General features: G+C 45.4%; 1 protein-coding gene across 1 annotated transcript in view; it reads right to left on the bottom strand.

Annotated features, from left to right (window-relative positions):
- The window catches only part of MDGA2 (MAM domain containing glycosylphosphatidylinositol anchor 2), a 190,801-nt gene that overhangs the window by 94,253 nt on the left and 80,925 nt on the right, over positions 1–15,623 (bottom strand). Inside the window, exons 4-5 of the mRNA XM_056493793.1 lie at positions 14,167–14,363; positions 10,025–10,157 (exon numbers count right to left, since the gene is read on the bottom strand). Coding sequence (XP_056349768.1) covers positions 10,025–10,157; positions 14,167–14,363 — 330 coding nt within the window. The remainder of the gene's footprint in view (positions 1–10,024; positions 10,158–14,166; positions 14,364–15,623) is intronic.

The following is a 15,623-nucleotide window of genomic DNA, read 5'->3' as shown; positions in this document are numbered from 1 at the left end:
CTTGTGTTAAAGGCCAGTCAGGCACCGGTGGGGGATGGATGGAGATTGATTAGCAAATTAATAATTAATGGCTGCAACACTGGCCTCACAAGGTGCTTAACCAGCAGGAAAAACACCCTGGTCTTGATTAATGACTGGGGCAAGATCAGCACAAACCCAGCACCCTTTAAGTCATCATTAACACTCTTAATTAAACCAGGCTGCAAAGCACTGGGAGCAGAGAAGCTGCTCCATCCTTGGAATGTTTCAGGTTAGGAGCAACCTGATCCTGGGGAAGGTGTCCCTGCCCTGCAGGGAATGGAATGGGATAATCCTAAAACAGGAGAAACACACCCTGGTCTTAATTAATGACTGGGGCAAGAATTTGTCAGACCAGCACAACCCAAGCACTAAGTTAACCCTCTTAATTAGACCAGGCTAATTAAGGCCAAGCACTCAGGAGCAGAGAAGCTGTGGCTGCTCCATCCTTGGAATGTTCCAGGCTGGATGGGGTTGGAGCAACCTGATCCCATGGAAGGCATCCCTAATGGGATAATCCCTAAGGTCCCATCCCCAAACCCTTTGGGGATTTATTCCAGGATCTGATGGAGGTGTTGGGGGGATCTGAAGGGGTGGGGAGCTGAGGCTGGAATCACACTGGGAGGAAAATCCATCTGTCATTCCGGGAGCAGCCCGAAAAAAATCCACTGCCAACGTGTCATAATTACAGTGAGACAAATTGAGGTATTTAGGCTGGATGTATGGAATTGAGGAAATGTCACAATTGGCTTCAGGGATTACTGGAAATGCAGAAGAAACCCAATAATTTAATAGCAATATCAAAGTACAGGCAGCAAGTCGTGTCCTTGACAAGGCTCTCAGCTGTGATGAATAGGAATGAAAGGACATTATTTCCTCCAGTTTGGGGCATTATTTGAAAGGCAGAACTGAAGTAATAGAACATAATTGAATTATATTTTTATATCCATTGCTGTGTGTGCATCCATTTCATTTACAGCCAGCATTTCTTGCAGGAGCACAAAGCCAATATTCCTAACGAGAATGGGAATATTCCTCAGGCAGGGCTGAGAGGAGGAGTCTGAGCTCCCTGCCAGGCTGGAAGCAGCACTCCTGCAACTATTTACTCAGAAAGTTCAAACAACAGCGGGTTGGGATTCCCAGATTTTGAGTTTGAAACAGAAAATCCCAGAATGGGATTAAAACTCATCCCAGCCCTGTCCCAGCCTGGCCTTGGACATTCCCAGGGATCCAGGGGCAGCCACAGCTGCTCTGGGAATTCATCCCAGCCCCTCCTCACTCTCCCAGCCAGGAATTCCTTCCATAAATCCAACTTAAATCTGCCTTCCCCTCAGCTCCATTCCTCATCACCTTTTTTATTTATTTTTACTGTTATTCTACAGGGCAAAAATAAACTTTCTTTTTTTTTGCCCACCCTGCAATAGGACAGGTCCTTTCTTTTTATCATCAGGCCCTCAAAAAACCCAAATTGCCCCTAAAAAAATATAAACCCAGGGAAAAACAGAAAAATAAATCCTAAAGCTGAACAAGTGATTAAAGTTTCTTTTATACTTTTCTATGTTTATCCTCTGCTGCTAGAGAGATCCCAGTGGAAGTTGCACACCACCTGGAAAGAGGAGAAAATTTTCCAGCTCAACAGTCCTAGAACAGTTCTAGTTCAAAAAACTTTGTGTTTAGGCAAATAAAACATCTTTATCTCATCTTTCTTTTTGACTTTCTCTTTTCTCCCATCTCCTTTTCGCTGCCTTTAAATTTACAGCACTCCCAGGTCAAGAAGAAATAAAGAGAAGCTTCTCAAATCCCAAATCTTTCTTTTTTTTTTTGATTGATACATGGAATAACTGAGGTAAAATATTCCCAGAGCAGCTTTAAGCATTGCAAGTGCTCTGGGATCATAATGGAATGGTTCCTCATGGAATGATTTGGGTTGGAAGAGTCCTCAGAGATGATTTAATTCCAGCCCCTCCTGTCACAGGCAGGATTTGGGGTTTTCTCTGGATCACAGGAGGAATTTCCAGCTGCTGAAATCCCTGGATCTGTTCTGGGATAAAGGGGGGGCTCCCCCCACCCCCCTTGATGGCCAGAGCCACCCTTGTCTGTGTCCCTGAGCCTCCCACTGGGTCCCTGAGGGGGTTAAAAATAAAAAAAAAAATAAAAAATCCTATTTTTCAGTCTGTCCTGAGCCTGTCCCTGAAATAAAGAGGCTTAAAGTAGAGGCAAGAGCAAGATCATTTTGTGTGGGCACCCTGTCAAAAATGGAAAATTCTGAGGTTTGGGAAGCAGAGAGGGGAGTTAAAGGAGAGAAATAAAGAATTGAATTCTCAGAAAATTGTAAATTGGAATATCCTGAGTGGGAAAAATCCACGAGGATCCTGGAGAACAACTCCTGCCCCTGCCCAGACCCCCAATAATCCCACCCTGGGGCCCCTGGTGTCCAAACCCTCCTGGCAGCCTCGGGAATGTCACCATTCCCTGGGACCTGGGCAGGGCCAGCACCTCTGGGGAGGGAGGAACCTTCCCTTAAAATCCAAAACCAGAAATAAATAGATTATAAATCATATTGCTGATTTTAGCTCAGCTGAGCTCAGTGTTTTATATTCCATATATCCACACAAGCCAGTGCAGGGATCCCTGTCCCAATCCCTGCACTCCTCTCTATCCTCAACAACCTTTTTCCTTCCTCCTCCAACTTTTCCAGAATTCCTCTTCTTTTTTTGGTTTTATTAGTTTTTTTAAATTTCCTTTCTTCAGTTCTCTGTCTCTTTATTTACCTTTTCCCCCTGATTTTCAGGATATAAATGGGAATAATTTGGCAAGTATCCTTTTTGTTGCACTTCATTTCATCTCAGTACATTTGGTTGTAGCTGCATTTGAATTTTTTTTTTTTTAACTTCATTTTTAGCTGATCACATCTCCTTCCCTGTTTGTTCCACTCCATCCTGCAATTCCAGGATTTCCTTCCTTTCCTGAAATGAAGTGGGGATGCAGCTGGGCAGTGCCAGCACCTCTGGGGAGGGAATAACCTTCCCTTAAAATCCAAAACCGGAAATAAATAGATTATAAATCATATTGCTGAAGGATTTTCAGCCAAGCTCAGTGTTTTATATTCCATAGATCCACACAAGCCAGTGCAGGGATCCCTGTCCCAATCCCTGCACTCCTTTCTATCCTCAACAACCTTTTTCCTTCCTCCTCCAACTTTTCCAGAATTCCTCTTCATTTCAAGCCTCCTTTCAGGAAAGGGAATGAAATCTCATTATTTCAATGAGGATCAGCTGGTCAAGCCCTAATTAGTGATTGGGGATGATGGTTAATGAGGAGCTGCCAAGGAGGGACCCTGGGGCTTCTGGGCAGGGGAAACAGCAGCTCAGGGAAAGGGAGCTGGGATCCAGGGATGTGTAAAAAGGGAATTTTTTGGGATGCAGGGAATCAGCTCTGGTTGGACCTGATGTTTTTGGGGATGTGGAGGGCTCAGCTTCCCTCAGGACTGAGCTTCTCCCAGGAGAATGGGGTGATGTGAGCCTCAGGGAATAGAGGAAATGTTTATACAATCATGGAATTGTTAGGATTGGAAAACACCCCGAAGACATCGAGTCCAAACCATTCCCAGCACTCCAAGGCCACCACAGCCCCGTGTCCCCAAGTGCCACCTGCACAGGGACTGAAATCCCTCCAGGGATGGGACTGCAGCCTGCCCTGGGAGCTGTGCAGGGCTGGGAAACCCTTCCCAGGAAGGAATTTTTCCAATATCCAACCTGAGCCTCCCCAGGTGACACTTGAGGCCATTTCCTCTGATCCTGGAGGTTTTTACATGGAAAATGGGAGCCCCACCCCCTGGCTGTCCCCTCCTGGCAGGGAGTTGTGCAGAGCCAGAAATTCCCCCTGAGCCTCCTTTGCTGCAGCTGAGCCCTGCCCAGCTCCTCAGGAATTCTCCATTCCCTTCCCAGCTCCTCAGGAATTCTCCATTCCCTTCCCAGCTCCTCAGGAATTCTCCATTCCCTGCCCAGCTCCTCAGGAATTCTCCATTCCCTGCCCAGCTCCTCAGGAATTCTCCATTCCCTTCCCAGCTCCCTCAGGAATTCTCCATTCCCTGCCCAGCCCCTCAGGAATTCTCCATTCCCTGCCCAGCTCCTCAGGGGTTCCTGAGACAAGACACCCACATTCCAACATGGAAAACCCTGCTGCAAAGGGGACAATTCCTCATTCCATGGGGAATTCCAGGACCAGATCAGCCCTGCAGGGAGTCAAAACCAGCCAGGATAATGGGATTGGAAGGGCAAGGTTCAGACCTAATAAAGTACAGGACTGGGGGATCCCTTGGGATCCTTTCCAGCTTTATTTTTTATTATTCCTTTTTACTAAAGAATTGTCCTGGAAAAGCTGTGGCTGCTCCTGGATCCCTGGAAGTGTCCAAGGTCAAGTTGGACATTGGGACGATGGGATGGGATGGGATAATGGGATGGGATTTAAGGTCCTTCCATCCCAAACCATTCTGGATTCCACAACAACTTCCACCTGCAGAGCTCAGCTCAGAGCACCCTCAGGATTTCCAGCCCCTTCCATGCAGATCCCAGTCTCCTCCCCCCAGCAATGCCAGGAAACGTGAAGGGAAATATTTTTTCCACCTTCCATAATTCCCTTTGCCGTGCATTGAGTGACTGACAGGAAACAAAGCAAGTTTATCATGACAGACTTCAGCTTAATCGAGGGATTAAAAGTGAATTAAGCCTTTTTTAATTTGTCTCCCACCACATGCCCCAGACAGAGCAGCAGCCTCAGCTGTGATTTCAATGAGCTGTGGCAGGCAGCTGAAAAATCACGGATTGAAAGACTCATCTTGCTCGGGAAAAGTTCCTGGGCTGGTTTATTTTATCCTGGGAGCTGCCAAAACTCAGCCTTAATTTATGGATTAATGATCACCTGCACTAAACTGGCTGCTAATAGACAAAGTAATATAATTTCCAAATGAATCAGTGCCACCCAAGCTGCTTTGTGGAGCCAGAGAAAAGCCTGATTTGCTTTCCCTCAATCATATTACAAGAACTATTCTGAGGAGCCCAGAATTCCCGTGGTTTTCTGGGTAAATATCCTGCTTTTTCTCTGCCATTCTAAAACAATGAAGGCTCATGAAAGGCTCCATTCAGGTTATTCTTAGCTCAGAGTGTTCCATGTGCCATTCAGCAGGAGCTGGGGCTAAAATTCCCTTTTTTTAGCACCTCCCATGGAAACTGATGACACCATCAGCTGTCAATAATTCCTCTTTGACACTCAGCAGAGTTGGGCTTGGAACAGCAGATCCTGGGATTCCTACACAAGGAGGAATTTGCTGCTGCTCAGAGAAACCTGAGCAAGGCACGATCCAGGCACAGGCAGAGAGATGGGGATGGAATCAGAGAATCAGGAATGGTTTGGGATGGACAAAGGGCCCTAAATCCCATTATCCCATCCCATCCCATTATCCCATCCCATCCCATCCCAGCCATGGGGACGCTTCCCTTCCAATTTCTTCTCCACTGAGATAAGAAATTTGCAGATTAGTTGCTGCCTTTAGGAACAAAATCCATCTCAGGGAGCACCTCTACCTTCTGCTCTAAATTACTGTATTTAATTGTCACCATGGGCTGTGGGGACACTCTGGGCTGGCCTCAGCTCCTCCATCTCCAGCACCCACTGTAGGTTTTGGGGCTGGTTTTGGGTTTTAAACTGCTCTGGGCTGGAACAAAGAAAGGTTTTTGTTGGAAAAGTGAGGTCACAGCGTTGGATGAGGGGGTCACATGGAGGGAGGGGATTGCCCCCCCTCTGTTCCATCCTTGGGACATTCCACATGGGAAATTCCAGCTCTGGAATTCTCAGCACAAGAAAGTTGTGGATTTGCTGGAGTGATGCAGAGGAAAACATGGAGCTGCTCCAAACACTGGAGCCAGGCTGGGAGAGCTGGGAATGGAAAAGGGAAGGATCCAGGGAGAGCTCAGAGCCTGGAGGGATCCAGGAGAGCTGGAGAGGGGCTGGGGACAAGGATGGAGGGACAGGACACAGGGAATGGCTTTAGGCTGGAAAAGGATGGATTTATGTTGGATATTGGGAATTGGGAATTCCTGGCTGGGCTGGAATTCCCAGATTTGCTGTGGCTGCCCCTGGATCCCTGGAATGCCCAAGGCCAGGCTGGACATTGGGACAGTAGGAGGTGTCCCTGCCATGGCACTGGGTGGGATTTAAGATCCAACCAAAACCATTCCATGATTCCATCAAAGAGCCAAATTCCCCCATTCTGATCCCACAGAGTGCAGCTGAGTTAAACACTCTGAGAACCACAACAATGACAATAAATCTGGGACATCTTTGCACCTCTCAGATTCTCCATCCCATCCCTCCAGCTTCCAATTAAAACCGTTGGGCAGGGCAGGACTGAAACAGCCTCAGCTTCAGGCTCTGGTTTTCATTACTTTGGATTTATCCTGGATTCCTCTGGATTTACAATTTCTCTAATTTCTCCAGAGTTACACCAGGTAAAGCTCAACTGAAGAACTTCTGTGAGGTGAAGTTTTATTAAATGGGCAAAGTTTTGCTTTGGAGCCACCCCCACCTCAGTCCCTGTTCTTAATGAACTCTTGCATTAATCACTTTTCACATCTAATCCTGCCCTTGATGCTTGTGATCAAATTCCTCATGGAAAAGTGGGAATCCTTGTAATTCCCCAGGCTTGTTTACTTGGGAAATAACTCCAGAAAAGACAATTTTCTCCCCAGATAACCATGGCATGGGTAAGGTGGGAGTAATTCCATCTTTTGGCAAAATTGCCCCAGGACCACCCATCCTGGAAAATGAGAGTTTGATGCTCCCCAAGTGCTGGAACATCAATTTTTTTTGAAAATGAGGCTCAGCAGGAACTGAGACCGTGCTGGTTCCAACAGCAAAGTCATTCCAAGGAAAAATGGGAGTGGGATCAATTCCCACACTCCATGGGAAGGTGGGTCCCAGCTCCACCTCCATGGAAAGGCTTCTGCTGCTCATGACAGACAAACCTCACTTCAGGATATTTTTTTTCCCCTGGAGAAATTAAATGGGAGTGTAAATTAAGGTTTTCCAAGTCATTTTCCTGGATATCTTCAGAGCAGAACATAATTCCTGGTGGAGCTGGTTTCAATGGTTATGGACAGCAGTGGGAAACCACAGGTCTGCTGTCCAATCAGCAATCCCAAAAAAGCTGGAGGCAACTCCTTGGAATAAAGCCCTGAGGACAGGAATGATGGGAAATTCCAAAAAAAGCTGGAGGCAACTCCTTGGAATAAAGTCCTGAGGACAGGAATGATGGGAACTATGGAAGTGCAAATAAAATTCCTCGTTGATCCCAGCCACTCTCAGCATTTTGATTTTGTGTTCATTTTCTCCCTGATTTCAGGGCCTCAGACACATATTATTAAAGCCTAACCTACTCTAATCTAAGATGAAGTTTCCAGATATTCCAACGTTTCCTGTGGAATCACTCTCCAAAGAACATTCCCCTGAAATTCCTGATTAGTCAGAAATTCAAGCTCAGTTTGGGTCTTTTTTTGGGAGGTTCAGAAACCATTTCAGACACATCCTGTGCTTATCCTGCACACTGAGCCTTTAGGAGAGGTAAAATCAGGGATTTCCATCCTCCCCCAGCATTCCTGAGTGCATTTCTTGGGATGGACCTCCAGTGTTACAGCCACAACAAGAGGGAGAGACACAAGTGACCGATCCAAAAGGGATAAGTGAAAAAATCAGAATAAATTCACAAGAATTCCACAAAACAGAAACAACTTTCCCAGGAATTCTGCCTAAAGGCTGAGAGATCTTCCCACAAAAGGATTTCAACACAACCCCTTGGATATTTCCATTTGGAACAATTAAATCCAAAAGGAAACATTCTGGTTGGAATCAATGAAGGAATTGATGTTTAGGTCGATGTAAGAAAAGGTCAAATCAATCCCTGAAATCAATGCCAGAGCAGGAAAAGGTTGGGTTTTTCCCATGAAATATTTTGTGGAATAAAAATTCTTATGTTTCAACAGTACAGGGAAGACAAGGAGCTGTTGGAGGGATTCCAGAGGTCATGGAGCTGCTCCATGGAGCCCCTCTGGAGCCAGGCTGGGAGAATTGGGAATGTTCCCCTGGAGAAGGATCCAAGGAGAGCTGAGGGCACCTAAAGGGTCTCCAGGAGAGCTGGAGAGGGACTGGGGACAAGGGATGGAGGGACAGGACAAAGGGAATGGCTTTTAGCAGGAAAAATGGAGATTTAGGTTGGATATTGGGAAGGAATTCCTGGCTGGGAATGACCAGGACAAGGGGGAAATGGCTTTAAGATGGTAGAGGGGTGATTTAGGTGGGATATTGGGAATTCCTGGCTGGGCTGGAATTGCCAGAGCAGCTGTGGCTGCCCCTGGATCCCTGGCAGTGCCCAAGGCCAGGCTGGATGATAACACTGCAGATCTCCTGACTTCCTTTGAATGAGAGGAATAAAGCAGGAAATATCCTAAAGTCAATGAAGTGGGAGCCAAGTTTCCAGATGGGAAGGGATTGAAGAGATGCCTTGAAGAGTTTGGCTGAAAAACCTTTTTTGTGGGCTATGGCCCTTTAAATTATTGTGAAGAAACACTTGTGGGGGTTGAGAAAAGGATCCTTTGCTCTGAAGGAACGGGGATCTCTGGAGACTGGACAGACGAACAGAGACATTTGGTGAAATAAGAGATGAAGAGAATTTCTGCCTTTGAAAAGCTTCCCCTTTAGAGTAATACCCCATGAGTTTTGACCATGACCCATAACACAGCTCAGGAAAGAATGTGAAGATGGGAGGAGTTCCACGATTTGCAGATTTTCCCAGGTGGATGCAAATTGTGAAGACACACCCTATGGCTAAAACAAGAAGGAGCTTCTATCTCTAGAGTGAACTGAAATGAATATTTGAGAGGAAAACTGACTGAAGCGTCTCTACATGTTGCTGTTAAGAAATATGGAAGGTGGGGGGGAAGGAGGGAGTGACCTGGGAATCGGTGTGGGGTTAATGTGGCCAGAAATGTGAATTCTGTCCCATCTGTTACCCCAGCTGGGGCAGTGCCCCTGATCTCCTGGCACACATTATCTGCTCATGGGCCATCTTTAAACCAGCTGGGCAATCATCTTTATCTTCCCACAGCCCATCCTCCCTCCAGGAGATATCTCCTGTTCATGGCCACTGAGTCCCAGGGCATGACTGATAAAATTCCATCATCCCATGGGAGATGCTCCAGCCAGGGGAGGAGCCAAGCCTTTCCTACCCAGATAAAAACTGACATTTGGGACACCAAGGAACCTTCTTTCCACTGGATCCCAGAGGAAAACCAGACCTTTGCACATCATCCCTGGAGCTTCAGAGGAAACTGCACCTTCTCCAGGAGCACTGCTCCAGCTGAACCACATCTGCCCCTGCAGGAGGATGCAGCCACCATTGAATGGGACTGTGCCAACACCCTGACTGACTGACGGGTGTCAGCTTGGATTCTGACTCTGGCAGGGCTGGGATTGTTCTGTGTAATACTGCATTGCTAGTTTAATTTTCCTAGTAAAGAACTGTTATTCCTAATTCCCATATCTTTGCCTGAGAGCCCCTTAATTTCAAAATTATAATAATTTGGAAGAGGGGGTTTACATTCTCCATTTCAAAGAGAAGTTCCTGCCTTTATTGGCACACACCTGTCCTTCAAACCAGAACAGAATCTTATTCCAAATTTCTTATTTTCTCTGTGTTATTAATAAATTTCTTCTTTATACCCATTTTAAGTTTTAGGCCTGCCTATCTCAAAGAAAAAATTGACTATATCAAAATTGGCAAACCTAAATCAAGCCAAGACATTTAAACCAAAATTTGGATCACCCTGGGATTACGGAAGGTGTCCCTGCCGCGGCAGGGGCTGGAATGAGACAGATTCCAGGTTCTTCCCACCCAAACCATGCCAGGATTCCCTGGAAAAGCCAGAGGCAGCAGGGGTGAGGCGCTGGGGCTGACCTGTTTTGTTGGAGAGGCGGAAGGACACCATCTTATCCGGGATGCTGCAGACATTCCGCACCGAGGCGATGCAGCTGTAATTGGCGTAGTCCTGAGGTCGCAGGTTCTTCAGCTTCAGGATCTTTGTTTCTCCCTGGAAAAGGAGGAGACAACGTCAGGGAGGGACAGAGGCAGAGGAAAAATGGACATGGATCTGGGATTTCCATCCTCCAGCATTGCCAAGTGCGTTTCTTGGGATTGAACCCTGATCTTGCATCCACAAGACACAGATGACTGATCCAGAAAGGGATGAGCCCAAAAAAAAGCCAAAAAAAAAAGAGTAAATTCACAAAAAATTCCACAAAATTGAAGCAACTTTTCCAGGGATTCTACCTAAACCCTTCGAAATCCTCCCTCAAAATATTTCCAAGGGATACATGGAATATCAGCACTGGAAAGCCAGATGGAATTTAATGGAGTCCTTCAAGCAAAATTTTCAGGATAATTTATTTTAAGGTAGAATTTCCGTGAAGAAAAAACCTCAAAGTACAAAATTCCTCCTGTTTTCCTTTAAAAATGAGGATTCTGTTTTTAGCCAGGGAGCAGGGATGGAGCAAGGAGCTGAACGGGACATGGAATGTTGAATTCCTTCAAATTGGACAGCAGGAAACTGGGAATGGGAAATGTGGGATTCCCCTTGCAAAATTCCAAAAGAAAAATGTAAAAAAGTGTTCATTATCTACTGGGCCTATAAATCTGATTTTAGTATTGGCACAGCCTTAGAGACACATGGAATTATTTTTAATAATATCACGTGGATAAACTGCCCAGGAATATCTAGGAAAAATATGGAAGTTTGAGAAAATGAACATACAAAACTGGGAAAAAATATATTAAAAAAATATAAAAGAATACAGCTGAGCAGAGAAGCAAAGAAAGACTCTTTGAAATCTTGGAGAGATATGGGAATATTGGGATTTAAATGGTTTCTATGGATAACCAATCCCATGGAAATGATGGGATTAAAATGAGGCCCATTGCAAGGACAAGCCTTGGAAAAATTGCTCTTAAAAATGAATTTCCTGGTTTAGGAGGTTTCTCTGGAATAGGGAAGGGCCTGGGAAAGGAAGAGACTTAGGAACAGATGGATGTGGATAAAGTACCCAGGAATATCTAGGAAAAATATGGAAATTTGAGATAATTAATGTACAAAAAAAAAAAAAAAAAAAACAGGGAAGAAAAGAAATTGTCCTTGAAATTTTGGAAAGATTTTTGAAATATTGGGATTTAAATTGTTTCTATGGACAACCAAGCCCGTGGAAATGATGGGATTAAAATGAAGCCTTGGAAAAGCTGCTCCTAAAGATGAAATTCCTGCTTTAGGAGGTTTCTCTGGGATAGGGAAGGGCCTGACCCAGGCTGCCAAAGGCACTGGAAGCACAGAGCAGCTTCATCCCAGCAATTCCCTCCTTAGCTCCAGGTTGAACTTGGGCTGAACTCCCAATGGAATTCTGGATCCTGTCCCCAGCTCGCAGATTTATAAAAATGTATGTATTTTCCTCATTGGTTGGGATAATTAGTCTAATTATGTCTAATTGCATAATTATCGTAAATACAGCAAATTTAATCTCGTGCTCAGGCTGAGCAATTCCAATGAGTGACAAAGAGGATGAGAACTCTCAGGGAAAAAAATCTCCATCGAGATTTGGGATTTGGGAATTTCATTTTCCCACCATTTTTGTGGATGAGGATGGTTTGCTCTGTTTCTCTCCCCATGGATGCTGGAATAAGTGGTTGATGTTTCCTGACTGACTGGAAAAATCTGGTTGTATTTAAGGAATTTGTTTGGATTTGCCCAGTTTTCCAAGTGTCTCCTGTGATTTAATTGCTGGCTGGATTTTGGGATCATCCCAGAGTATGGGAAAAAGGGGAAAGGGGGGATTCTGCCCCTCTGCCCTGCTCAGGTGAGACCCCACCTGCAGAGCTGCTCCAGCTCTGGGGACCTGGATATTCTGGAATGATCCAGAGGAATCCAGGGAGCTGCTCTGGAGCCAGGCTGGGAGAGCTGGGGGTGCTCACCTGGAGAGGAGAAGGATCCAGGGAGAGCTGAGGGCACCTGGAGGGATCCAGGAGAGCTGGAGAGGGACTGGGGACAGGGATGGAGGGACAGGACACAGGGAATGGGACACTGCCAGGGGCAGGGATGGATGGGATGTTGGGAATTGGGAATTCCTGGCAGTGCCCAAGGCCAGGCTGGACATTGGGGTTGGAGCACCTGGGACAGGGGGAGGTGTCCCTGGGTTGGAATGGGATGGGATTTATGGTCCCCTCCCACCCAAGGCATTCCAGGATTTTGTGATTACCAGAATAACAAAACCATCAGAAATAACAATCAACCTCTTCTTTGGGTAAAAAAACTGAGAAATTTTGTTTTCCTTTCCATTCCATTTCCCTTCCAGATTGAAATCCACCTTCAGAGCCCTCAACAAAAAAATTCCCTCTCAAAATTCCCAAGTCTTGATCCTCTGAAGCCAAATCCTTTCTGTCCCTCTTCCCTTCAGCTCTCCCTATTTGCATCCCTACCACGAAATGAACTAATTAAGCAGAAGATGTTGATGACTCTTGAACCTTTAATTACATCTTCTCCTCTCATAAACACAGAGCAGATCTTGCCTGCACAGACCCAGATCACGCTAATTCCAGCTGCCCTCCAATAACTGGAGAAAGGTTATGGATAAGATTGGAATATCACCAGGACAATCTGATTTATTCATTAATTAAACCCACACCGAGATTTTAGGAAGGGTGATCTTAATAACCTAAAAAAAAAAATCTAATTTCATGTGACACATTTTAGTAAATGAATCCTTAGATTTTAGGGAGAGCAATTCTCAGCATTTCCACAGTGAAATACCAAATTAAAAATCCACTTTCCCTTTTTAATTAAAACATTTCAAAACTCCAGTTTACACTGGAGTCCAAGCAAAGCCCCAGATTTGCTAAACTGGGTCTGTTCATGTTAAATTAAAAATAATCTCATTACATTTAGGACACCAATAACTTGGCTTTGTGATTTAATTCCCATCTCTGCAAGGTTCCAGGCTCCACATTTCTCCGGAAAACACGGATCTGTTGCAGCAATATAAAGCTGTCAAGTACAATAAAAAGACACAAATGAAGGTGCTCTCAAATCATTAAGTGAAAATTATTTATGAAAGTCGCAGTTGCTTTCTGCTCTGAACACCAAATTACCAGGCAGTTTTCACCTCTGTCTTTCCTTGTTATTCCTTGGGATTTTCCAAACCAATTTTCCCCCTTTTTTTCCCTTTTATTTTTTTTTTCTTCAAACACCATCCCACACTTTTGGCCACAGACAATGGGATTTGCCACCTTTTTTATCCTTCCTCAATGCCAGTGTGTACATGATAAATTAATCTCAGCTTATCTGACAGAGCCAGGATTCCTTCGGGGCTGGGAATGGGAGCAGGAAGACTTTGGAAAAGGTTTTATTTCCTTTTTTGCCACATTTTTAAGAGGGGGGATTGTGAAAGGAAACTTTCTATTTAAAGATAAAATAGGCAGAAAAAAAGGAGCATGAAAACCAACATAGGGAGTTCCCATAGAGTCTGGAATCATGGAATTTTTAAGGTTGGAAAATCCCTTCGAGATCTTCAACCATCAACCACCACCATGTTCTCCATGAATCCATGGGCTCAATTGCCACATCCACATGGTTTTTGGAAACTTCCAGGGATGGAGACTCCACCCCTTTTCTGGACAGGCTGTACCTCTTTCATAGAGAAATTTTTCCTAAATTTAATCTGCATGGAGAGATTTTTAAGCTGTGATTTAGGCTGAGTGCAGAATCGCTGAGTTGGGTTAGGAAGGATGAGGAAACAGGAATCAAATCAGAAATCTGGGGATCCAACAAAAATCACTTTACAAGGCTTGCTGTAGATATCACTCCCTCATCATTTAATCATTTCTATTTTTTCCCAAAAAACTTAAATATACTTTACATCAGGAAATCTACTAACAACACCCAGGAGCGTTCGGGCGGGGCATCACAATCCAACCCGACCACCATCACAATCACCAACCCAGCGGGCAGACCCCGTTAGAAAGCCTCAAGATGGAAAAGAACCCTGGAATTTTGGGCCTACCTGGGTAAAGAAGGGCTCGTAGATCTCCACCCCCTTGTCGGAGCCCTGCAGCAGCACCTCCTGGCCGCGGCGCCAGCTGTAGCGCACGGGCGGGTTGGAGTTGGCCACGCACCTGAGGAACACGGTCTTCTCATAATAGAACTGCTCCTTGGCTTCCCCGATGCTCTGGTGGACCGTGACTATGGGATCATCCAAATCTAGGGGAAAAAACAGGCAGGGAAAAGCAAGTTTAAGCCAGGCTTTAGCGGACTCGACAACAGCGTGGCGCCGGGAATTTCCTGCGACGCCTCATAACGGGTCGAGGGTAAAACAGAGACTAAACAGCTCAAAAAAGCCCCAAATCTTAGGAATTTTGCAACAAAAGCCAAGTTTAGGATTTATTTCTTTCTCCTCTACTGTATCTCCTTCAAAACTCACATTTTGAGGCAGAACAACACAGCCAATCTCATGCTAATGTCAATCATATTTCTATTATAGTGCGATGATTGCCGCGGTTTCGTCTGGTTCGCAGCTTTACTCCTTGTTTCTTCTAACTCTTTTCCACAAAATTATAAAGCTTTGGCAATAAATAGACAGCCTGATTTGCATCCAAATGGCAGGATCCAGGAGTCCGTGGATCATGTGCACGCAGCTGTTTTCTTTTAAAGCTGCAATTTAAGGCAGCAATTTAATGCAGATTCCCTGCTTTTAGTTACAGGCATTTAACTTCCAGCAGGTAAATTCATCCCGGGCTCTGGAACACATTTCTCTTGATTAAAATACAGATATCAGATAATTACTCCCACTGCAGCAGCTCCAAGAAGATGAGATGCCCACAACGAGGAATTGCCTTCCACAGGGAATAAAAATACAATAGCCCTTGGAATATGAGGATATCAAAGTAATTAATTTGGGCTTTATCCCACCAGGAAAAAGGAGATTCCTGGTCTGGGGGTTTTTCTGAGCTTTGTCTGGAGGGATGATTTTATTGAGGAAGGGAAGAAATGGAACAAGGAAAAACAAGGAAAGCAAAGGATGTTTTTCACAAGTACTGGTTAAAAACACACAATTCCAAATGATCCATCTCACAGCCAGGAATTCCTTCTGAATATCCCATAAATCCTGGCTCTATGGACATGGGAATTCATTCCCCCTTCTCTTTCCCTCCATCCCTGGAAACCAACGGTTTTGGTGGGAAGAACCTTGAAGTTCATCCCATTCCACCCCTGCCATGGCAGGGACACCTCCCACTGTCCCAGGCTGCTCCAGCCCCAATTCCAGCCTGGCCTTGGGCACTGCCAGGGATCCAGGGGCAGCCACAGCTGCTCTGGCAATCCCAGCCCAGCCAGGAATTCCCAATTCCCAACATCCCATCCATCCCTGCCCCTGGCAGTGTCCCATTCCCTGTGTCCTGTCCCTCCATCCCTGTCCCCAGTCCCTCTCCAGCTCTCCTGGATCCCTCCAGGTGCCCTCAGCTC

This window comes from Oenanthe melanoleuca, chromosome 5, assembly GCF_029582105.1.
Source record: "Oenanthe melanoleuca isolate GR-GAL-2019-014 chromosome 5, OMel1.0, whole genome shotgun sequence".
Lineage (NCBI taxonomy): Eukaryota > Metazoa > Chordata > Aves > Passeriformes > Muscicapidae > Oenanthe > Oenanthe melanoleuca.
This window is presented reverse-complemented; position numbering and strand designations above follow the sequence as displayed.